Here is a 22,896-nt window from a genome sequence, read left to right on the forward strand (position 1 = left end):
TGACAACACCATAACACCTAAGAAGTAGTCATTAGAACAAAAATTATTTGCCATCTTCTTAATTTCCTGTTTTATTTAGACTGCTATTTAAGCTGAGGTATAGTGAACTGTTTGGAAGTAGCCCTGTTCTGCTATATTTTCATTCAGAACAAAAGTCAGCTGAAACATGGCAAAGCTCCACACAAAATTACAATGTTTGTGATACAGGATTGAGAAGAGCTGCCACCAAGACACCCCCCTCTCACAAAGGTAGAATCTGTATACTCTTCCCACTGGGCTTTTTCCAGTAGGATCCATCTGAATTTCAAAGGCTACAAGCAAAAGGAGCAATGCATTACAATATTCCACACCACCCCAAAAAAAACCCCAAAGGAAAATCAAACACCCCAAATCATAAACAAAGCCTGGAGCTTACTACAAAGCAGCAATACTTTATATCTTTGTACTCATGGATTAGTTTAATAAAACTGGAATCAAATCCCCAGAAAGCTATAAACAATTTTATTATGGCAGTAACTAGAAAAAAAATATCTCCTGAAAACCAGAAATGTAACATAAGTGCTCAAACCCCTTATGATTTTCATTAAAGCTATTTCAAATCTTGAGAATGTTGCACTTTTGTAGCACTTAAGAAAAAAATAAATGGCAAATTTTAAGACTAACACTAGTCCTACCAGTTTAAGCTGCATTCCTTCAGGAAAGGGCATTCATCAAACATAGCAACCAAAGGGCACCATGTCAATCACATCAAAAACAAGTTTTCTTCACCCTATATGCACAAGCTTGAGTTATGGTCATGCGTATAATAAACAAATAAACATTTGTGGTCCAGGAACACAGATGAGACATTTGAGCCACAGTTTTATTTCTAAATTTTGAGCGTCTCAACTGATACTGCACCTTCTTATGCAAAAATGCTAGGGACAAAAATCTATATTTCATGCGTAGGTGCTGACTAAAGCCTTGTAAAAGATCTGGAATGCAGTAAGAAAAAGGGACTTCCAAACCATACTGCTCACATGAATAGCATTAGAAAAGTGGTATCCAACGCCCTAGCAGATATTTAACTACAGCTATTGAAACCAATGGAAGCAGCTTTCAGAAGTTTGGGAACATTTGGCTGAGATACAGGACATGAAGGATGACTGTACAGAGCGCTAGGAACCTACAGGAATAGTGTTACCGCCTTCACACGCTTCAAACTAGAAAAGCAAAGTTGCTAGACCAAGAAACATGTTCACATTCTTCATTACAATATATCTTAATCTCAGTTTGCAGATGTGATGTTGCTGCTGCTGGAAAAAGGAAGGGTGTTTTTGCAAAGAACTAAGAAATCCCAGTCATCTGACTGTCATTTGCTGTTGCAACCAAGAGCTCTGAAGCATGGTTCAAAGACAAAACAGCTTCTAAGTCACTCGCTGACCACATGATGCTGGTTGTTTCAATCCAATGACACTTCAGCGAAATCTTTTTGTAACAGTCTTTGAAGATGAAGAGAAGAAATAAAACCACACCAAAATAAATTCCAGCACGCACTCAGAGTTTAGACTGGCACTTCTCAGAGTCCTTTTAGGCAATGAACACTGGTACTGAAATTCTCCCATTCTGTACAGCACGTAAAGTACGAAAGCTTTCTATTGCTCAGTGGAAATCCTCAGGCAGCATTCCAAACATACTTCACATTCAATAAGAATTGCCAGCCATACTTTTTCTGCATCCACTCCAATTATGAAAAATCTCAGAATAAAGCCAGAGAAATTAATCTAACTTGGGGGCTGGGAAGAGCCGGTACAAACCACTGAGAACAAATTCTGACTTCAGTAACCAATCATCATTTTTTTAATGATGTTATGAATTCTTTTCACTGAAACGTAAAATTCACATGACCTTGAAATGGCAATCATGCCAACCTGCACTACTTTCTACATCCATAGTTTCTTTTAAGAAAACTAGTAGCTCATTCTCAAATACCTTTGGGCATGTTAAAACAAGAAAAGTACATGCACAACTCTGTTATAAAGACAGGTACAACAAATCTGGATCTCTCAACAAAACTGGACATTTTGACTAAGTTAGGAAACTGTACAGAATTATTCTTGGATCAGAACTGTAGCTCAGCCACCTGCCTAAATGAAGTAATACCAGATGCTTAGGAAAAAAGTGAGGGAACTCTTCCAAAGATCATCATCTTCACCCCGTGAGAGTCTTCTGCAATCTACATTTTAGTACTTGGAAAATGGCATGACAGCAGAGGCATGAGACTATCAGCTCTTGATCAATCAGAATCAGTCTGAACAGCACTGTCACAATTGCTAGCTCAATGCTAGACTCCAGACTGCAAGAAGGTCTGATGGCACTAAGTTAAAAAACCTACTTGAGCTATATAAAAATATTTTTTCATTGTTCTGCATCTGTCACCTTTCAATGTCACTTAATGTGAAGCACCTTTTAAATCACTGTTGAGACAAAAAAATCCTTTGAAATGCACTCTCTAACCTATTGTAGATATCAGATTTCAAGACACACCTTTAGCATAAGGTCTAGCATGATATTTAATTTCAGCACTTCAGTATTAATAAACTTTTCCAAACTAAGTGTTAGTCCCCCCTTCTTTATCTCCCCACTGCTACAGCCTCCTCCCTCCTTTTTTTAATAGGGACATCCCACAGGCATATGTCAATTAGCAGGTCAGCAAAATAATAATTAAGATTTTCTTATGTAAGTGCACATTGCTCCAAGACTGCAAGAGGTCTTTTTTTTTTTTCTGTGCATAACAACACAGCTACACAGGCTGCTGTTTTTCTAATTCTGGAGTAAGTGCAGTGTCAATAACTGGAAACAACATACTATGTTAACAAAGAAAAGAGAATATTTAATCAATCAGATTAATTGACTGGAATCCCGAAGGAAGCAGCTTGGGGATGAAACAGAAATTTTTATCAGTTCAAAGCCCTGAGGCACAAGTTTTTCCAACATTCACTAATCATATCATGAAGAAGACCACACTGAAGCTCTCAGCTGGACAAAGAGAAGGATGAAATTCTAACTATTCACACACAAGACAAGCAGAACATAAACAACACAGCAGGAATTTTAAAAGAAACCATACATTTTTTAAAAGATCTTGAAGTGCACTAACAAGTTGAAGTTTAGCTGTCTTTATTATCCCAACCATCCAGAGGCTACCAGTTATTTCCAAATTTAAAGTGTAACTTCGTGTCTTTGTGACATCAGAAACTCTTAAAGAAAATACAGGAGTATTCACAAAATGCCTTTAGGTATCTTAGTAAACACATGATTATGTCTTTCACCTGTCTGCTACCCAGAATTCCTTTCAATACCTTCCCACGAGTTCATTAAGTCCTCAAAACTCAGGCGGCTGGTCAGCTTCTCTTTCCCAAAGCCACTTCCACAGGCTACCTCCTTCGTAGAACCCTACGTGTCTGGACAGCAACACTGACAAGACACAGAAGTAATTTTATTCTAAGCCACGTGCGCTGCTTTTAAAACACAAAAGCTGTTAAGGCCAGCTGTGTGACAACTGTCCGTATATCTGCACTCCTCTCCTTTTGCTCCCTAAACTTCTACCAACTCAGTAAATTTACTGTTCCCTATCTTCTTGGCTAACCAAAGATTACAGACACTTGGTAAACATGGTAGTGTTAATTGTAGGAAGCACCGTATTAGTTGTGCAAGAGCTGTGAAACTCAGACCTATCTTTAGATGCACCAGCAGAAATAACACCCTGGCTCCTTATACCCCATTTCTGACACTTTTTAGACTTTACGTGTGCACTCACGGCTTAACACCTCATTCTTTCTCCTAGCACCGTACGACTTATCTCTTGGCACCAAAGAACGCTGCTGGAAATCATTTCTCCCACATTTGGCAAACACCCGTGATGCTCACAGGAACACAGAAGCTCGATGAAACTACGCCTGTGGGACCAGGGTAACACCGGATCCGGCAGCTCACCTCCCCAGCCCCCTCTGCCCGCTCCTACAGCCTCCGCGCAGGTTAGAGAGCACGGAATGACTGGAACGGGGAGCGATGCCAAGCGCCTTTCCCGGCCGCCCAGCGACACCGGGAGCCACCCCACCCAGCCCCGTGCTCCCACCGGCGGCTGTCCCCGCCTCCCGGAGCCCCTCGGGCCCCGAGCCAGGGTCACTTACTGAGCTGCCCGGCCCCGGGCTCCCTGCCGCCGGCTCCCCCGAGCCCGATGCTGCCGCCCAGGCTGCCCAGGGCCCCGCTGGCGGGCGGCGTGCCGCTCTGCCGCTCGAAGTTGCCCGGGTTGGAGAAGAAATCGCGGAGCCGGGGCAGCTCCCGGCCGCTCTCCAGCAGCTCCGTGTGCAGCTCCAGCGCCGTCAGCAGGAACTGGTCCCGCAGCAGCTGCGCCGCTATCGCGTCCATCGGCACCCGCGGCAGCTCGCCTGCCCCCGCGGCAGCATCGCCCGGCGCCGCCGCTCGCAGACCCGGCAGCTCCTCGGGGCTCCCCGCCGCCGGCTCCGGCTGCTGCTGCGGGTACGCCGGCCCGCCCGGCTCGGTGCTGCTGCTGCTGCCCGCCGCCGGGCCGGGGCTCCTCGGGCTCGTCCTCCTCCGAGTCGCTGAGGAAGGGGTTCACACTGCCGCCCCCGCCGGCCGCCGCCGCCGCCATCTTACAGCCCGGCGCGGCGCGACCGCTGCCGGGGCGCTACCGCGGCAAAGCCTGTGCGGAGATGCCGCCGCAGACACCCCTCCTGGCGGGGCCGGGGCCCGAGCCGCTGCCAGGCCCCTGCGACGGTGCTGATGATGTTGACGATGCCGCTGTTGCCGCGGGCGCTGCCGCCACCTGCGGCCGCAGCGACTCCCCACCGCCGCCTCCTCGGCGGCCTCCCACCCGCCCTGCCGCCGCTTCCGGATCCCTGCTAGCGCGAGACTTCCCGCGGCCAATGGCGAGCGGTGCCCCGGCACGCGGCCCCACCCCCTCCGCGCAGGGCGGGGCCCAAGGGGAGGTAGGGACGCTAGGGGACGTGACCACGCACAGGGGCGGGGCTTTAGGGCACGCCCGCGGTGGGGCGCGGTCGCGGGGGAAAGGGGCGGGGCTTCGTGACGCGGCCGCGCAGGGGCGGGGCCGGGAGCGGAAGGGGAAGCGGAAGCGGCGGTGGATCGCGGCGCGGGAGGAGGAGTGAGTTCTGTCGCGTGGGCGCCGCGCGCTTCCTGAGGGGAGGGGGCGGCCGATCCTGAGGCACCGGGAAGGGGAAGGGACGGCTTGGGCACGGGCTGTGCCTCCCCCCTGCCGCAAGGCTTGGTTCGCTCCGCAGCCTCCACAGCGGCCGCCCAGCCCGTATAGGCTCACGGCACTGCTGGGACGGGAGGGATGCGGGACTCGGCCTGGCCTCCGAGCCCGGGCTGGAGGTTCGGATCCTCGCCCGGTTGTGTTGGCTGGGCCAGGGTAGGGCTTCCCGGGGAAAGCAGCGCCCTGCTAGGGCACCGGGGCAGATGGACGTTGGACTGCCAAAGGAGGTGGTGGAGCCGCTGTCCCTGGAGGTGTTTAAGGAAAGACTGGACACAGCACTCGGTGCCGTGGTCTGGGTGACATGGGTTCGGTCATGGGTTGGACTCAATGTCATCGTCTCAGAGGCCTTTTCCAACCTAGGCGATTCTGTAACTCCGTGTCCCTGGTGGGTGTGTGAGCCATGTCCCAGCACCAGGTGTTGCTGCCATTAGGGAGGGCGCAAGCACAGGTGGATAGTAAGTTGATGGCCTCTGGAAAAAGGGTCAGGCTACTCAGGGCGACTACAGGGACGTTGTAGGGTTATGTTGAGAGAAAATTAGAAGGGCTAAAACCCATCTAGTACTTAATCTGACTACTACTGTAAAAGACAACAAAATGTATTTGCAGATGCATCAGCAGGAAAAGGAGAGCTAAGAATCGTGTTTATCCTTTTGTGGAATGCAAGGGGAAGCAGTGGTAAAGGATGAGGAAAAGGCTGTGGTACAAAACCTCTTCTCTTTCTCACTCTTTAATGTCAAAGCTGATTATCCTTGTGATGTACAGCCCCCGATGAAGGGAACAGGGAGCCGAATGATGCTCCCGCTGGGTCAGAGGGCTCATCTGCTGGAGTGTGACAAGGCTCTGCCAAGGGATCTGGACTAGTTGCATCCAGCAGTGCTACAGGCTGTGGGACCTCCCAGGTCCTTTTCTGCTGGAAGGTGGCCCAGCAGAAAAGGACCTGGGTGTGCTGCTTGACAGTTGTCTGAAGATGAGCCAGCAATGTACTCAGGTGGCCGAGAAGGCCAATGACATCCTGGCCTGTATCAGCAACAGTGTGGCCAGCAGGACCGGGACAGTGATTGTCCCCCTGCTCTTGGCACTGGTGAGGCTGCACCTCGCGTCCTGTGTCCAGTTTTGGGCTCCTCCCTACAAGAAAGACATTGGAGTGCTGGAGCGTGTCCAGAGAAGGGCTTCACCAGTGGAGCTGGTGAAGGGTCTGGAGCACAAGTTTTATGAGGAATGGCTGCAGGAGCTGGGTCATTTAGCCTGGAGAAAAGGAAGTTTAGGGGGAATCTTCCTGTTCTCTACAACCACCTGAAAGGAGGCTGTAGCAAGGTGAAGGTCGGCCTCCTTTCCCAGGTAACAAGTGATGGGAGGAAAAGAAATTACCTCGAGTTGTGCCATTGAATTTTTTCCTAATATGCGTAAGATTGCATAGTAGTAAAAATTTATTCACTGAAAGGCTAGTCAGGCATTGGAACAGGCTGCCCAGGAAAGTGGTGGGATCACCATCCCTAGGAATATTCAAAAGACATGTGAATGTGGCACTTAGGAATGTGTTTTAGCAGTGGACTTGGCAGTGCTGGGTTAACAGCTGGAGTCAATGACCCTCGAGGTCTTTTCTGATCGAGGTCTTTTCTGATCGTAAGGATTCCATGAGTCCATGAAGTTGTGCATCTGGAAGTGTAAAGTTATCAGTTTTAAAAAATGATGCAAGGTGGTTACTTTGTGTGTTACCTGGCAAAACACTTGAAGCTGGAATGTAGCAGCAGGTAGTGTGTGCTGCTGAAGGAAGTTCAGCTCACTGGAAACTGCAAACCAGGGCCAGCATTGGTTCCTGCTAATTTCCTTGAAAACGTTGTTCCATTCCCACCAGTGGAAGCTCTGTGTAAAGCTGATCCGCTAGGACCTGCATATTGGGGCTGAACTCTTGGTAATAGAATAATGTGGATGTTTGGCAGTGACACGGAGATCCAGAAGCGCTCTGGAGTACTCGCTCCAAACTCTTAGATTCACGTGGTGGTGTGCATTAAAAGACTCTGCTTTCCAGTTTTGGATTTGCGTAACTTTTCTGTAAATTTTATACTCGGTTTAGCTTTCTGTCCTATAATAAACTTTGGATTTTATTAGTGCTGCGTTGTTTCATGCTGTTGATGCACAAAAAAGAGCCCAAGAGGCAGAGCATGAGCTGGTTGTAGCATAACGTAAAATAGCAGTGTGTTGAAAATGCTTAAAAATTCCAGTGGGATCACAACAAAAATAGGGACAAAAACACTTCAGCGCTGCTGCTCCGGTGGAATTGAGAACCTTTAAAGAAACCTCGTGCTTTTTGCTTTCCTTTCTGGAGAGTCGGAGCGGGTTCGGAGCGGGTTTGCTGCGAGGCGGCTCCGCTGCGAGCCCTGCCGGGGTCCTGCAGCGGCCCCTGGTGGCGGCCCGCGGGCTCTGCAGCGCCTGGGAAGGGGCTCCCCGCGCTCGCTTCTGCCTTTCCCTTCAGACACTCATTGCTGCCCCCCTCTCTGTGCTCTGCCAGTAAGGACTGACTTTTTTCACTCTTCCACGCCGAAAATCAATAAAAAAAGCGTCCCACTGTTTCAGTGCTTTGGAAGAGGTTTGTTTGGGTTGGTAAGCTAAATTAAATATTTACAGCTGTTGCTCAATTGCTCCAAAATAATTTATGGATGGCTGGGGAAAAGCTGTCTTCACGGAAATGTGTATTCCAGGAATAAAGAGTGTAGGTAGGAAAATGTGCTTGTAACAATATGCTTAAAAGAGTTTATGTGCCAAAGGGGTACTGTTCTGAGAAACCAGAGAAGAAAACCTGATAGTGTAGTGCCTCAGAGGATGTGTGAGGCAGAAAAAGCTACATGAGTTCTGGAAATGGAGCATTATATAGGTCTCCTTGAGGCAGACAGCTGCAAGTTAATTATTCAGTAGTCATTCTAAGAGAGGCAGGTTGTTCTTCAAGCTGCTTTGTCTCTTACTGGAGTTGCTGTCTCCTTCGAACCTTTAAAGGATTTGAGTTCTATGTCTGAAGAACAACATATGTAAACACATCTAAGAAGGCTAAGAGTCCAAAATACATGAGCTTGTACAAAAAAATTCGAAGAGTTCTTTTTTGGAGAAAAAAATCATTGGTGGTGTAAACAACTTTTTTCAGTCTATGCATGTTTTGTTTAATGAACTTTTAAATTTATGGTCCTTGAGATGAAAAATTAGTAGAAAAAATTTGCTTTTACTATGTTGATTTTGGCAGGAGTGTTAAATCTTGTGCTAATGCCTGAGACTTTAATGAACTGAAACATATGACCAGTTTCAGGTTCCCTCTGTTGTTTGGTGGGGTCATGGGTATGTAAACTGTTCTTTCTTTCTGCATTACTCTGGTGCAGCACCAGCCATTCTCACAGCCAGCGAACACACAGTTTAAGTCAAGCTTTAAGGGGGTTTCTGTTTCAACTCCCACAGATAAAGTTCATTTCATTCAAAGAAGTTAATTCTATTAGGTACATACTGGATTTTTTTCCTGTGCTGAATATTTAAGTATATGAATTAATGTGCTCTAGTGGGTCCTAGAAGGAAAAAAGGTAGCTTTCTTTAAATCTGATTGGGGTCCTAATTAGGGCACAGGGAACAAAATAATGGAGAACTATCTGAAGCAAATCTGATTTCTCTTTTAAAATAATGCTGATCTGTGAGTTCTACCAACTTTTGCATAAGTTTTCTTCTAAAAATGAGCTGCCTGAAAGAATCATTGTCTCTATTTGTTTATTGAAGGCTGACTTTTGCCTCCTTTGAAAAGAAACTTGAAGGCAATTATGATTTTTATGTTTGCTTTTAGACCTTAAAAACGAATTTTAGTGCTTTGTTAACTCTAACCTCTAAAATATTTTTACATTTTGTAGGAGCCAAATAATACAAATGTTGAGGTGCATAATATTGGTAGCTTGTGCCTAAAGACCTCTGCTGCATCTCTGAAATTGTATCTGTCCATTCCAGTTTCAAGGGAATGTTTTTTAATGAGACCAGCCTGTAACTATTACTAGTTAATGGTTACTTGTGTGTTACATTCAGGTGTAGCTTTACCCGGAGAAACCTACTTTATAAGGGTTTTTTTTAATTGGGATTTTAAGTAAAGGTAGTACAGCAGGGTGAAGGGCCACTCGGAAATATTTTCAGCATCACCAAAAATGTGATAATGACCCGTGAAATCAAGTGAAGACCTGAATTAAACAAAACAACCCCCCAAAATCCCTTTGAATTCAAGTTCCGCTGTGTTTTTCTACCTCCAAAACTGCTGTTTTGAAGTGTTACTGTAAACAGTGGGTGTTTGGAAGCCTGCCATTAAAAAAAAACCCCAAAAAACCAAACACACTAAGAGTCTAAGGAGTATTTTAGAAAACTTGTTCAGGCTTTATTATGTGTATATTTATGGCTTTGTGAGAATGAATATGTAAGGAAAATTGCTCTTACAGCCGAGTGAGGAAATAGAAACTGTGAATCAAAGACGTGACCTTTTATGACACTGCAAACACTTGAGTATTGAGTTACTTGGGCCTTGTTCACCGTAGCCTGGAAGATGGAGCACATTGTCTGGACTGTAGGCTGCCCAGAAAGGTATTGCAGAGGCTCTGAGATGGGTGCCTGACCCTGTGGTGAGGGACAGTGGAGGTGGGGAAGGGAAGATGCTCTGTGCTTTTGTTGTTTGCTTCACATTATTCCTCTTCAATTTAGTATTTGCAGAGCTTTGAACAAAAAAAATCAGCATTTTTTTTCCTTATATCGCTTGCTGACTACAACTAATGTGGGATGCAGGCTTCAAAGAACGAGGAAGTCTGAGGACATGCTTTGAGCATGCTGAGTTAGGTCTTTTGTTAGGAGGAGATGGCATCCTGTCCTGCTTCCAACACGGAGGTTTGTGTTGGGAATTCAGGGAACTAAACTACAGCAGAGTAATCTTTATTCTTCCTGCTGCTTGTTTGGTTTTTTTTTGTTTGTTTGGTTTTTTTTTTGTTTTTTTCCTTGAGGTTATTTTCAATTGAATTCATTCTCTAGAATGCTTAACTATCCAGTTGTACACCTGGCTGTGCCAGCCCAAGGAAGAGATTTGGCTTGGGAATAAGTGGGCAGGAGCAGAGGAGGACAGGACAGCTCTCTGCAGCTATACTGGCTTGGTTTTTCTTGGAGTATTCGTAACTGTGAAAGCCTCTTGTTCTGCTAACTGCTATGACAGGTAACCCCATGACAGCTGTTTTTGTATAAAAGACCTGATGAAATATATTTGCCTTGCTGGTCCCAAGTATTTTGGAAAATGTGCTTCTAGTTACAAGCAGGTTTTGATAGGTGGCGGAGTACAAGTGAATAACTGATACAAATCACCTCAAATACGAGAACTGGGCAGTTGTTGTCCATCTGTATTCTCCAGGTTTGTGGTTTTCTCCGTAGCAGTTCTTGGTTTGTCTTCTGAGCTCTTTTTTTCTCTACAGTGGCTCTGTTGCTGCTCATTTGCTGGAAGAGTTTGAGTGCTGGGGAGTTTTCATTTTAAATCAGCAGTTCCCCATATTGCAAAGAGGCAGAACACTGCTTGTTTTCAGGAATAATTTTCTGTCTCCATTTATTATTAGACTGAGCCAGCAGCTGAAAAATAAAGGTGTCTTATACAAATGAAAAGCGGCTTGGCTTTGTAATAAAAACAAATACAAGCTCACAGGGCTTCAGCAAAGGATGTTTGCAAGTTGATATATCGTAAATGCTAATAATGTTAGCTCCTTGGTTAGTCAGGCTGATGTTGGAGTACGGAGAACTTTGTACTGAAGTAAAGGCCAATATTTCAGGCTGCAGCAACTGATAAGTTGAGTGACTTTTTTGAGTCCTGTGGGAGCTTAGGGAAATGCTTCCTTTGTGAGCAGTTTGCAAGTGTGGCTGCTGGTGGAAGAGTTCAAGAGGAGGTGATTCTTTTGCATAGAGATTTCTTACTGGACCTCAAAGTATCCTTGCACAAATACTGTGCATGCTTATACTATGACTTGATGCTCTTTTAAAGGAGGCATAATCCATCCTTTTTATCGTTTTTCCTACGCTTTACAACTCGACTGCCGCAGTTCTTTTCAAATCGGAGGGGCGGGTCTTGCCGTGTTCCTGGGCGTGCGGTGGTGCCGGGCGCGGTGCAGGACCCTGGAGAGCGGCGGGCGCTGGGAGGGGCAGGGCTCCGAGCGGGGCCGCTCTGCTGCTCCGCGCCCGCCTCCGGCCGCTAGTGAGCTTGTGTTCTCAGCGAGGAGCTTAACTTGCCTCTGCCCGTGCCAGCCTTGTTTGCAATGCAAGTTCGGCAGGTCAAGGTGTCGGAAATGTAGATGATGCTATGGGCGGTTGAATAGTGTTCAGCTACACGTTATAGTCAACTTGCTAGCGTGACTAAATAGTACTTTTGAACCCAAAAAGTTCTGAAGTCTTTTTCTAAAAAAAAAAAAAAAAGAAAAATATCCCCTACTTTTGAAAATATGGGAAACTACCAATTGATTTGATATTTTAATGCCTTTTATGAAAGTTTTACTCTATGCTTGGAAGGCTGTGGTCCCTTTTTTCCCTTCAAACTGAAGCTATTAGTAAATTTGCATTCAGAGGCTTATGTGTTAGATCCAACCGATGTACTTGTTGCTATATGACATAATTCTTTTTTATTTGTAATGGTTGCTCTCAGTAAGCAAATGTGACTTAGTAGAAGCAAAACAACTTCTGCCAACTTTTTAAAACCTTCATTTTTCATACTAGCTTCTCCAGAACATCCATAAAGCACTGCTTGTTTTGTTTTGTTTTTTTTGTTAAAAGAGATTTTTTCCCCTCTGTGTGTATATATAATACATTTGCAAATTAGTTTTGCAAGAGTGTAGCTGAAAGTTGGGTTTTTTTTTCATCCTCATCCCTGTGTGTTCTACTTTAATATTTGTTGTATGACTTTCAAGTATGATCCTTGCCCCTTTTATTGTTAAAGGGCAGAACTGTCATGCTTGTATTGGTACTTCTGCTTTATTGTGTATTTTTATTGCAAATGGCTTTAAAAATACCCCAGGGAGCCTTCAGCCTTGGTTTGTGAGGGAGGGCTCCAGTGAGACAGAAGACTGTTGTGGCAAGCTGCCTTCTGTGTGCTTGTCTTCTCTTAAGTGCCACTTGTCCCTTGACCCTGCCCTGTGAAAACTGGTCGGATGTGTTTTATTAGACACTGTCAGGCTGATGTTCTTTCCCCAAAAGTGTCCCATAAAACTTTTAAAATGAAGCATCTCTCTACAAAATCTCCAAGCAGGTTAAGAAAAAAACAGTGACAGGAAAACATTCTTGTTTTATTCAAGAATGTAGAAATCTAAGGGAATCTTCTACTTTTGGTGGTACAAGAAAGAATTAAACAGTCCATATTGAGATTTAAAAAAAAAATATAGAATATCACAGTGATGTTTGAAGAAGACTTGTTGGTAGAATATTGCTGAATGACTTAGAAATCAAGAAATATGCAAGAGGATTTGCAGATACCTCCTGAAACCAGACATAGGTCCTCCAAATGCTATTACCCAGTGAAATAATTCACAGCGAGATCACTCAGCGTCTCTTGTTGTTGGGTTTTGTTTTCTCAGAGTTCTGAATTTTTAGCTGCGTGCATCCTGAGTGAATGTAATGCTAAATTTCTACTTCATGTTTTGCCTCCACTTGGCTAACAAGTGGTACAAAAGGGTGGTGCTCTTGTTTTCTCTTTCATGCCTCAAAACAGTAATTGTTTCTTAACGAAGTGCTCTTGTTCTCTTTATCACTGCTGTCCGGTCGTCGGTGTTTTTCTCAGGTATGGGCTTTTTTTCTGGGAAACTTGTGGATACAGTTTCCCATGTTTAAGGATAATTCAGAGAAAATTGCATAGGCTGACACTGAGGTGACCGCTTTGCAGCGTGTTCAAGTATTGGAGCACTTGATGTTTCATTGATGCTTTGCAGGCCATAGTCAAATTTCTCCCTGAAAAATTCTGGCAAAAGACACTTTTCTAGGCAGGCAGAGTCATTTTGATTATCAAGTGATGTTAAAAAGAAAATTAAGTATTCTTTGAGCTCTTTGCCTCAGGTTTGGATGTGCTTTACTGAGCCGCATTTAAAATTTAAAGCAGTTGTCATTTGTTATTATAATCCTTAAAATGCTCAGTGAAGATGTTGAACATAAAATAATTTTAAACAGATGGTTTGAATTACAAAAACCACTTCAGTGCCAGAGCAAGTGGAAATACTGTAGTTGCAGTTTCATTGTGTAGCAGAGTATGTTATACTTCAATAGAGAAAGAAAATGAAAATTTGGTAAAGAAGAAAAGGGAATTTATAATTTTCCCACTTCATACATGATGAAGTCAACATGAGGATTTGGGGTTTCCTATGTTTAAGTAGTGGGTGAAGATATGAGAGTTACTCAGAATTGTCTGGTACATCTCTAGTATAAATTACAGCCTTGTGCAGTCAGTAGGTCTGGGCTGTGACAGCAGGAATGACTTGAGTGCATTTCCTGACTCGTGTAGCTCTTTAAAAATCTAAATTAGTGAAAGAATAGGGTAGGGACTGCTAACACCACCTTTAGAGCTGGCATATCATGCAAAGTACTGTCAGACCACCCAACTTCCATTTGCTCCTCTGCCCTAAGAAAAAGATAATTTTTAAATGTGTAGACAAATTGTACAGTCACAACTTTGACAGTTAAATTACAAAATACACAACACTGTTTAATTGAAAAATATTAGCCAGAAGCACAGCAGACATTCTTGTCTATTTCTTTTTTTCTGTACAAGATAAGGCCATTGATGCTTATTGAAAATACATTTGCAATGGATTTTCTTCGTTTTAATCAACAGACCTGACAGTATTAGTGAAGCATGGCCCCTCTAAAAGAAATTACTAATGTACCTTGAGCTCCTTGTTTTGACACTTCATTGTCCTTAAGAAAATATTCCTGCCAATGGGGCATATTCCATGCAGTATTTTGTGTATGTTTATATTCGAAGAAAGAAGAATATAAAAGGGAATTATTACATTTCATATGAAGAACTATATTGTGGTGCAGTACAAGTATGGTTTTCATTGCTTTATAAATAATGCTGAGAGATTATAACTTCAGAGGCAACTTAGATGTGGATTACTGGGGCAAAATGAGGGCTGCATTTAATTATGTCAGCCTTCCTGTTAATTGTTGAGGGACCTGATCCAGCCTGGTACTGTGGATGTAGCTTCTATGGCATCAAAAAGAAGGTTTGGGAAAAAAACAGTCTTGTCTCATTACAGATGAATTTGAAAAGAGGGAAAAGCTCATGTGAAGAAGAGTTGGTCTTGGGTGGCTCATTGCAACTGTCTCTCTCCCCTGCTACCATCATAGTGGCAAATAGTCTTTGCACTGACATGGCTGCTGGAGAGGAATTTGTGGCTAACAGCAGGATTTTTTGGTATTGTTTTTATAGGTGTGAATGCAAAGAAAGAAAAGGTCTCTTCATCCCGTTTGCCACCAGCTGGTAGCTTAACTTTCTCCCTGAGAATTCAGAGTGAGGGGAGAGAACCACCAAAAAACCCTTCTCTAATCTGCACGTATCGCTTTGTTCTGGAAAAGTAATTAATTGCAGTCAGAAGGTCCTTGCTGCTTTTCTTTCTTTGGTCTCCTAGACTTTAGGGAAGGTGTCTGCTGGTTCTGCCTTTCTGTCTCTCAGATCGATCTCACCTGTGCATCTTGTCACTCTCCTCTCTGCTCCTGTACAACATCCAAAGATGTGTGAGAAGCTCTGAAGTCTCCTGGAGCCCCCTGCGTCACCTTGGCACTGCTCATTTTCTACTTCCTCCATGTGAACAACTTGCATTTAAGAGGCAGTGAGTAGCTTAGTGGATCTTTAGTACTTTCCCGTTAAGGATCTGAAAAGGATCTTTGTTTAAGAATCCACACCAGCTTTGTGATTTTGACTCCAAATTGTTTGAACAAAAATATTTTATTGGAATAGTTTAAGTGCTGGCATACTGGGAGTTGGACAGTATCATTATTGGCTCTGTATAGTTTAGAAGATGGTGACAGAAGGGGGGAAATGTAGAAAGAAAGGAATATAAATTAGAGTCTGATATATAGCTTACTAGATGGGCTGACTCTATAGAGGAGGTGATTTGGCTGTCAGAACTGTATTAGGATTCCAGGATTCTGTTGTAGCAAGTGATGTGTTTGGGTGGGCAGTAAGAAATGACACGTGGCAAATAGGTTGCAACATGCTTCTCTTATCTACAAGACTCAGAGTGTCTTTCCTCTTGGTGTGACAGGCAATGACTTAACAGAAGAAAGTAGAGTGATGCAGTCAGAATTTGAGCAAAACTTGTGTTTTTCCCTGTGAAAGCAAGGACTGTGGAAGGTACCGCACTAAGGGATTGCCTGAGAAAATATCACAGGACACAAAAATATTGAGATATCTTTGGATCAAATTTTCTTGACAGAAAGATATAAGATGTATTTTCAAGTGGCAGTTTGTTTATCCACATTTTGGATGGCCAGGCACCTGCGGGCAGAGATGTTTTGGCACTAGTCATAAATACTTACATATGGCTCCTCATCTCAAAAGTGTGTATGCTTAATACATTTCTGTTTTTCTTCTCTCAACAGGCTATGTCTTTTGGTTTTTCTTATAAGCTAGTGCTTAATCCAGTTTTTCCTTTTATCCTGGTTATTTTTTTCCTTATGAGGAAGAAATTGTTATTGAAATCGTTGTCCTTATTGTTTCCATGCCTTTTGAGCTGTCTTGAACAGTCAAGCACCAGGCTCTGTGGAGAGATTTGCATTCAGCTGAGTGCAGTTTGGAGCTTTCCAAAGCCTCTGTTCCTGTGGGAAACTATTTGTAAGCTTGGGGACAGAATACTTTTCACAATGTTGTGTCTCAGTGATGGCACACCAAGTCCTGCATTCAAGGAGCAGTGTAAGCTAAGGTAGAGGCAGAAGGGAGGGATGTGGCGCGAGCAGGTTCTTTGGGAGCTGCCTGTCTGGAAACCATGTGATGGTGTTGAGCAGTAGGATACGTCAGGCCAAGATCAATGGTTAGGTGTAATGTAATCAAACTGTGGTTGCAAAAGAAATATACTTTTCTTTTTTTTCTCTCACTAAGTCTATAGCTACTATAGTCTAAGCATTACATTTGAATTGTGTGGATTGAACTCTTCTGTTTGCAAAGACTGAGGCCTAGAGAGAGTTTAAGGCAAAGACAATTAGCTAGTGCAGACAACAGATTAGGTTACTAATACTTTAATTAGAAGAACATAGAGTATGTGAAGCTATAGAATTGTAGCACTGGGAGCATGCAACAAGTAGAAGTAGCAGCTTTCTTTTGTAGGGTGTTTAGTCTCATCAGTTTAAAGTATGAGTAGTTCATATTCTCTTATCAAGCACAACTGCATCAAAAGAAAAAGCCCTGTGGAAAATAAAACTGATCGAATAAAATGAGCTCTGGCACTGAACTTAGTGGTATTTCTGTGATTGTGATTTCATATATTTAAATTGATGCAGGAACTCCAAATACTTAAAAATAAAAAAGAAACAAACTGATATTTACAAATATTCCAAATCTCTTGGAATCTCACTTGTAGACATAAAAGCTTGTAAGTTCCCGATTAACAAAAAGTTTTTGTTCATTTAAATGTGACTACTACATGTCTCTTTGCAGTGTCTGAGTATTTTGTTATCTCAATTTTTTATTTCATTTTCTCTCCAAGTATCTCAAATGAGAAATTGCTATAGTAATGCTTCAGATTAGAGTTGGAGTTGTTGCATCTGTGTTTCAGTAAGGAAAATGGGTGGAATTGGAAGTTATGTTTAAGTTGCATGCAGATCTTAATTTTCTTTGGGTTAGTAAGTAATATTGTGTATTATCTTTCAAATCCTTTTTAGTGTGTTTCTTTTTTTTTCCACTGGTTTTCCTGGCTATTTCAGTTTTTGTTTTAAAAAACATCTTTCAGAGTTTTGATCAGAGTTAAGGTTATGTGGTAGTGAAGCCTTTTATCCTTATTTGGTAAGAATGGTAGATTTACCATATGGTGGCTGGCTGTTTCTGTTCAGCTACTGGAACTCTGAAAGTAACAAGATAAACTTAATAAATATATTGTCATTGAAAAGCTCTAACTAAATTCTTAAACAAACTGTTTCTTTTAGGGAGAGGTGTATATTTACATAGGTAGTCTGAACCTTCCAGGCTGTTAAGAGCATCTGTTTCTTAATTGGTGAATGGAGGTGATGTTTGGCTAAGGTGGATAATTAGGTAATATTTAAATAACTAAGCAGCTTGGACAGCACTAATAGTCCTTTGTCAGAACTGAGCCTCGTTCAGGCTCAGGTCCCACACTTACCTCAGCCAATATTCATATTTACTTCCTACTTTACTTACATAGTTACGAATTTACTTAGGAGGCACTGCATGAACCCCACAGCGTGCTTGGCAAACATGGACATTTTCCAGTGTACCTGTTATTAAGCATATTTGTATCTCTAATATGACATCAGAGGATGACAGGGCGGGGAAAAAACACTCAGAAAGGGAATATAATAATTCCTGAAAGATAATTCTTCAGCTATTGTGCTTTTGCCACTTGTTTTAGAAGAGGAATAGCATTCTGTGCTTGGCACAGCATCTTTGTTCTTTTAAAAGAATGTTTCAGTTTCTAGACAGAGTATAATGAGCCCAGATTTGATGGCAAACTTGGAGGAAAAAAAGCAGTGTTGGATGGATGTTTATTATAGGATGGCTTTCTCTTGGCTGTCTGGCTTGTATTTACCTGAACAGACTTCAACTCTGTTGTGGTGCAACCAGCCAGTAGAGGGTAGTATGTTCATGGAGACGTTGCATTGTCTGAGTCTTCTGTCACAGATGTTGCTCACAAAACAAACTGGCTTGATTCAGTGGTTTTTTGAAGCAGTCTAACAAACCTCTGAACACCAGACATGAGTTGCTGAGACATAATGGTTGTTGAAAGTCTGAATTATTACGCAGTGACTCTGACCAGGACTTCTGCAGAAAAAAGCTTGATGTAAGCAGGAATTGATTATGGATTCTGGGGATGGCTGTGGTTGTTGCTCCCATTCCATAACAAATGAAAAAAGTATTGATTCTGATAAGTCTTGTCTGCCTAACTTTATTTTTCTCTCTCTCTTAGTGTTGTACTTTGCCTTTGCCAGCCGGCTGCTGCCATGGGTATACCAGTCTTCATTCTTGCGGGGCTCCTCGTGCATTGTGTGTTCTTGGTCTCCATTTTTGACATCTACTTCAGCTCTCCCCTGGTCCATGGAATGACTCCTCAGCAGACTCCGCTGCCACCTCCAGCAAAACGTCTCGTGCTTTTTGTTGCCGATGGTCTGCGAGCAGATTCTCTGTATGAGTTGGACAGCAATGGCACACCCCGGGCACCTTACCTGCGGTAAGCCCGAAGCTATACTGACCTACAGGGTTTTGCTTCTGGATGCAGCTCTACACAATGTTGAGAAGAGAACAAGAAGAACAGCAATTGTGGTGGCTTGAATACTGCCTTCCTTCTGCTTTCGAAGTAACCAACTTTGCAGAGTTAGACTGTGCAGAAATGTGTGAGCTTGGGTTGGTGTCCCTTGTCAGGAAAGCTGCTAAAACTAGGACAGTGTAAATTGAGTCCGTATTGTCCCCTGATCTCTACAGATAGCCAGTAACTGAGAGGGGAGTGAACTTTCTCCATTCACATCAGCATGGTATCAATTCTGAAGCCTGGCAGTCACTAATTTAAACTGCTTCCTGGATGCTCAGTTTAAGAGTAGTAGTATATTAACGTGCTTGTCTTCTGATTCTAAGCTACTGACAAAACTTTTTAAGGAGTGATTAGAAGAGATGTCCTGAATAGATCTAACAGCAGGCTGCCACTTCCTCTTCATTCCACCCTTCCTGTGTGCATGACCCTGCTGCCTCCCTTGTACTCTCTACAGTGTGTGTGTCTAATTGCTTAAAGGAATGATTTAGTTTAAGGCTGTGAAAAAGTAATCCTGCAGAAAAGTGTTTGAAGTCATATCCGTGTGTGCTTAGAACTAGTTTTTGTTAACTTTCCCTGTCTTCTTATGTCAAGGTAATTATTTGAGCATAAGACAATTAATTTTCTAGACTGATAAAAAGGCAGTATTAAATAAGACTTCTTTTGTGTGATCATAGAATTGGTTGGGCTTGAATATCAGAGCAAACCCAAATAATCAGTCATCTGAAGCTCTTGGGGCTTCTGCAGTCCACTGCTGCAAAAGTAGTACAGAAATGTGAGGAGTTCTTTCCACATTGCTTGCCAGCCCATAATGGCTTACTTGTACCTACTTCTGCTGCTGCTATTGTTTTTATAAGGTGCTGTCTGCCACTGGCAGGTGTCTGCCACATCACTGTGAGTTTAACATGTTGTCTTCTAGCAGTGGACTTCACACTTACCCCAGAGCAGTTTCTTTCCTTAGCAGTAAAACTGTTGGTCTTTTGAACCAGCAACCAACACTGTCAAGGTGTGAATGCTGTAATGGCCCCATTACTAGGAGCAGGGGTGAGTAGTGGCCAGGAAAAACTTATAATGAGTATTTTTTTTTTTTTTTACTAAGTGATTTGAGGTTTTAAGTTTTATCCACTTAGCATTATCATGCTTATATAGAAAAAAGTTAAACTGTGTACTAGCTTGTCTACTGCTGGAAAATTGTCACTTTTATTTTCTCTGCTTGACCATGTTTGTGGAGCTAGGGACTTCCTATTTCAAAATCTGTAGAAGTAAAGCATTGTCACCAGTGCTGAAAGTACATGGGTGAATGGAGGGGAAGAACTGCCTTGTAACAAGCAAAGTTGCTGGTAGGTTGCCAAGTGGAAGAAAATGCAGTAGAGGTGTGAAATGCCAACTGTATTTCTCTCATCTCTCATACTGCATAGAGGTGCATATGTGTGTGAGCGTGTATATGTAAGAGGTGATGAAAAGAAAAAAAACATGCAGCATGCTGTGCCTTTTGAAACGTGGAGGAGCAGGCAGCCCAGAGCATCTCTTCAAATCTGTTATGCGACCTGCCGCAATTTTGAAGCAACAGGTTCAGTGTTTTGTCCCTGAACCTCTGAGCTGCATAACTTCCATAAGTTAACTTAGCAAACAGGCTGACAAGATCATGTGTTAGTTTCTGGAAATGTTTCCTTTTTTATTCTGCCAAGTTGTTGCTGTCTGAACATTCCTTTTTCAATAATACTAACTCAAGGTATATGCAATTTAATATAAATTTTACTTTTTTGCATGATCATTCTTAAGTTCCAATTGTTCAGTCCCTTACCCACTTTATAGTAGTGGGCAACATAACAGCCAGGTTATTAGTCTTATCCAAGTGGAGTACCTTGGGAACTACTGCATTGGTAATAAGGAAAGATTGTCTTTAAATGAGCAAGAGCCATTCTTGTAGCAATGTGCTATTAAAAGAAACAAAGTTTTAGTAGGTACATGGAATTAAAAATAAATATTGAAGCAGATTGCTGGATAATACATGTATGCCAAGTACCTACTCTTCCACAACATTTATGAAAAATCTGGTTCTCAGCAGTGTTGTCCTAGCTGTGAGGGCCAGTAAGTGATCTGAATTGCTGCAGTGGTGATATCAGGGAAGATGTTTTCTTCCTTGCCTGTCATGTTTCAGCCATATTACTATATCATATTAATACTTACCATTATTATTATGGGTAGCTAATGTTTAGGCTGTCGTGGGAATTAATTTTTTTCAGTGGTTCTTCTGAGTAAAAGGCATCAAAGTCATTCAAAGTATCTAAATGAATTTTGAGTAGGTAAATGACAAATTTATATGTTATTTTTTCTGCCTGGTATGTATTATTGTTGACTTCAGATCCTGAAGTCATCCTATTTTTGACAAGCAGAGGTAAAAAATTACTTTCCAATTCAATAGAAATAAATTTCTAATTAAATAAATTTTCTACCTGTTGTTATAAAGTAAGTCTAAGGAGAGCTACAAGTGTTTTATTTTGCTTTTAAATCTTTCATGAATGTTACTGCAATACATCCTGATCAGTCTGTAGTGACTAATACATAAATCCTTTTTTCTAATTACTTTTTTCAGTACAACTTGCATTGTCTCCTAGCTGAGATGAGAGTAGGAATAACATATGAGAGAGCTATGTCTCTACATACCTTTATATTCCTCACTGTAGTATTTGGGCTATTCCAAGTAGTTCTGTGAGCTTTCAAGTAATTCTGAGGATGTGAGGTCTAGGATGAGTTTAAAAAAAACCCAACAAACAAATGGTGAATGCTGCAAGCTTTAAGTGGAGCCTGAAATTTTTGGGTGTTTAAAGGCACAAACTTAGAATTTACTTGGACTGAAACGCATAAACATAGCAAATTTGGTAGCTTATATCATGAACAACAAAATTTAATTTCCTGGTAACTTGACTGTTAAAAACTACTTTGAATTTTTTCAGAAGATTCTGCTGGTTTTTCCTAAAAATCTGTAAAAGATATGTCCTGTTATGTTTTATTTTCTTTTTTTCCTATGCTCTGACAGTGAGCAGTGAATCTTTCTGTTCTTCCAGAAGATGGAGACAAGAAAACAGCATATGGTAACACTCACCTCTTGCTTCCTGACAGGCTCCAGCTGTTCAGATCTTCGGCAGATGAGAATAGTTTATGAGGCTGTTTCTTATGCTTGGGCTTTGTCCTCTGTTTTCTTTGCTTTTTATCTGTTGTTACTATTTACTGTATGTGCATAAACCCTAGACACTTGATGTCTTTCTGTGCATGTGGTGAGAATGCATTCTCCTTCACTTCAGTGTAATTGCGAAAGATACAAGGTTTACTTCAATTTTCTTCTTGTTGCCAAGATTATTTGCACCTTAGATTTATGTGGGGTTCAAATTCTCTTAATGTTGCTTCCAAGATTCAGCACAGATAAAGGCAGACATGGTCACAAGAGCTAATTAAAAATGAGTGTATTTAAAGAGTAAGATAAGATTGAACTAGACACTTTCAGGCTAAATGGAAAGAACAAAGAAGAGTAACACCAGGCAGAAACAATCTGTTGGGAGGAAAAAAGCTAAAGAGGAAAGCAGCAGAAAAAAAATAGTATGTTAATTTTAAGTGTATTAGAACACCAATTGAACTCCTCTGTTTGCAGTGCTGATGGGCCACTACAGTGATGTTCTCTGTGCAGTGTTGCAATATAGAACTACTTGCAGGTTAATGTTCTGCTTGTTTTATTGCACAGCAGGTGGTAGTGAAAATCTGTTTTTGGGGTTTGGGGCTTTTTCTGTGAAAATCAGTGAAAATCTGGATTTTGGGGCTTTTTTTTGCATTTCCCGCCTCACATCTACCTGTCACTCTTTTTATCTGGAATTTGTTGTGCTTTGAGAAGTCATGAAAGTGATCTGCCTTGAATCCTTTTTTTCAGGAGTATTCTAGAGAATAATGGCAGCTGGGGAATCTCTCACACCCGGGTCCCAACAGAATCCAGGCCGGGGCACGTTGCACTTATTGCTGGATTTTATGAAGATGTCAGTGCAGTTGCTAAAGGTAGGCTGGTCCTAAAGCTTTGAATGTTTTCCTCCAAGGTACAATGCTTCAGTAATGTGCTGGGTTCCTGGATGATTGTTGATAAATACCTGC

General features: G+C 42.4%; 2 protein-coding genes across 4 annotated transcripts in view; one reads left to right on the forward strand and one right to left on the reverse strand.

Annotated features, from left to right (window-relative positions):
- Positions 1-4,886, reverse strand: part of RELCH (RAB11 binding and LisH domain, coiled-coil and HEAT repeat containing) — a 76,364-nt gene extending 71,478 nt beyond the window's left edge. The window contains 2 exon segments of the mRNA XM_038124521.1: positions 4,173-4,564; positions 4,566-4,886. Of these exon segments, the coding sequence (XP_037980449.1) occupies positions 4,173-4,564; positions 4,566-4,654 (481 nt within the window). The 5' untranslated portion in view covers positions 4,655-4,886.
- Positions 4,887-5,111: 225 nt separating this feature from the next.
- The window catches only part of PIGN (phosphatidylinositol glycan anchor biosynthesis class N), a 99,337-nt gene continuing 81,552 nt past the window's right edge, over positions 5,112-22,896 (forward strand). For 2 of the 3 annotated variants that reach the window (XM_038127080.1, XM_038127081.1), the window contains exons 1-3: positions 5,112-5,164; positions 18,424-18,684; positions 22,682-22,803. In XM_038127080.1, coding sequence (XP_037983008.1) covers positions 18,458-18,684; positions 22,682-22,803 — 349 coding nt within the window. In that variant the 5' untranslated portion in view covers positions 5,112-5,164; positions 18,424-18,457. Of the gene's footprint in view, positions 5,165-18,423; positions 18,685-22,681; positions 22,804-22,896 lie in introns of those variants that run through there. The other variant, XM_038127082.1, reaches the window with a different exon arrangement.

The sequence above is a fragment of the Motacilla alba genome, chromosome 2 (genome assembly GCF_015832195.1).
Source record: "Motacilla alba alba isolate MOTALB_02 chromosome 2, Motacilla_alba_V1.0_pri, whole genome shotgun sequence".
Taxonomy (NCBI): Eukaryota; Metazoa; Chordata; class Aves; order Passeriformes; family Motacillidae; genus Motacilla; species Motacilla alba.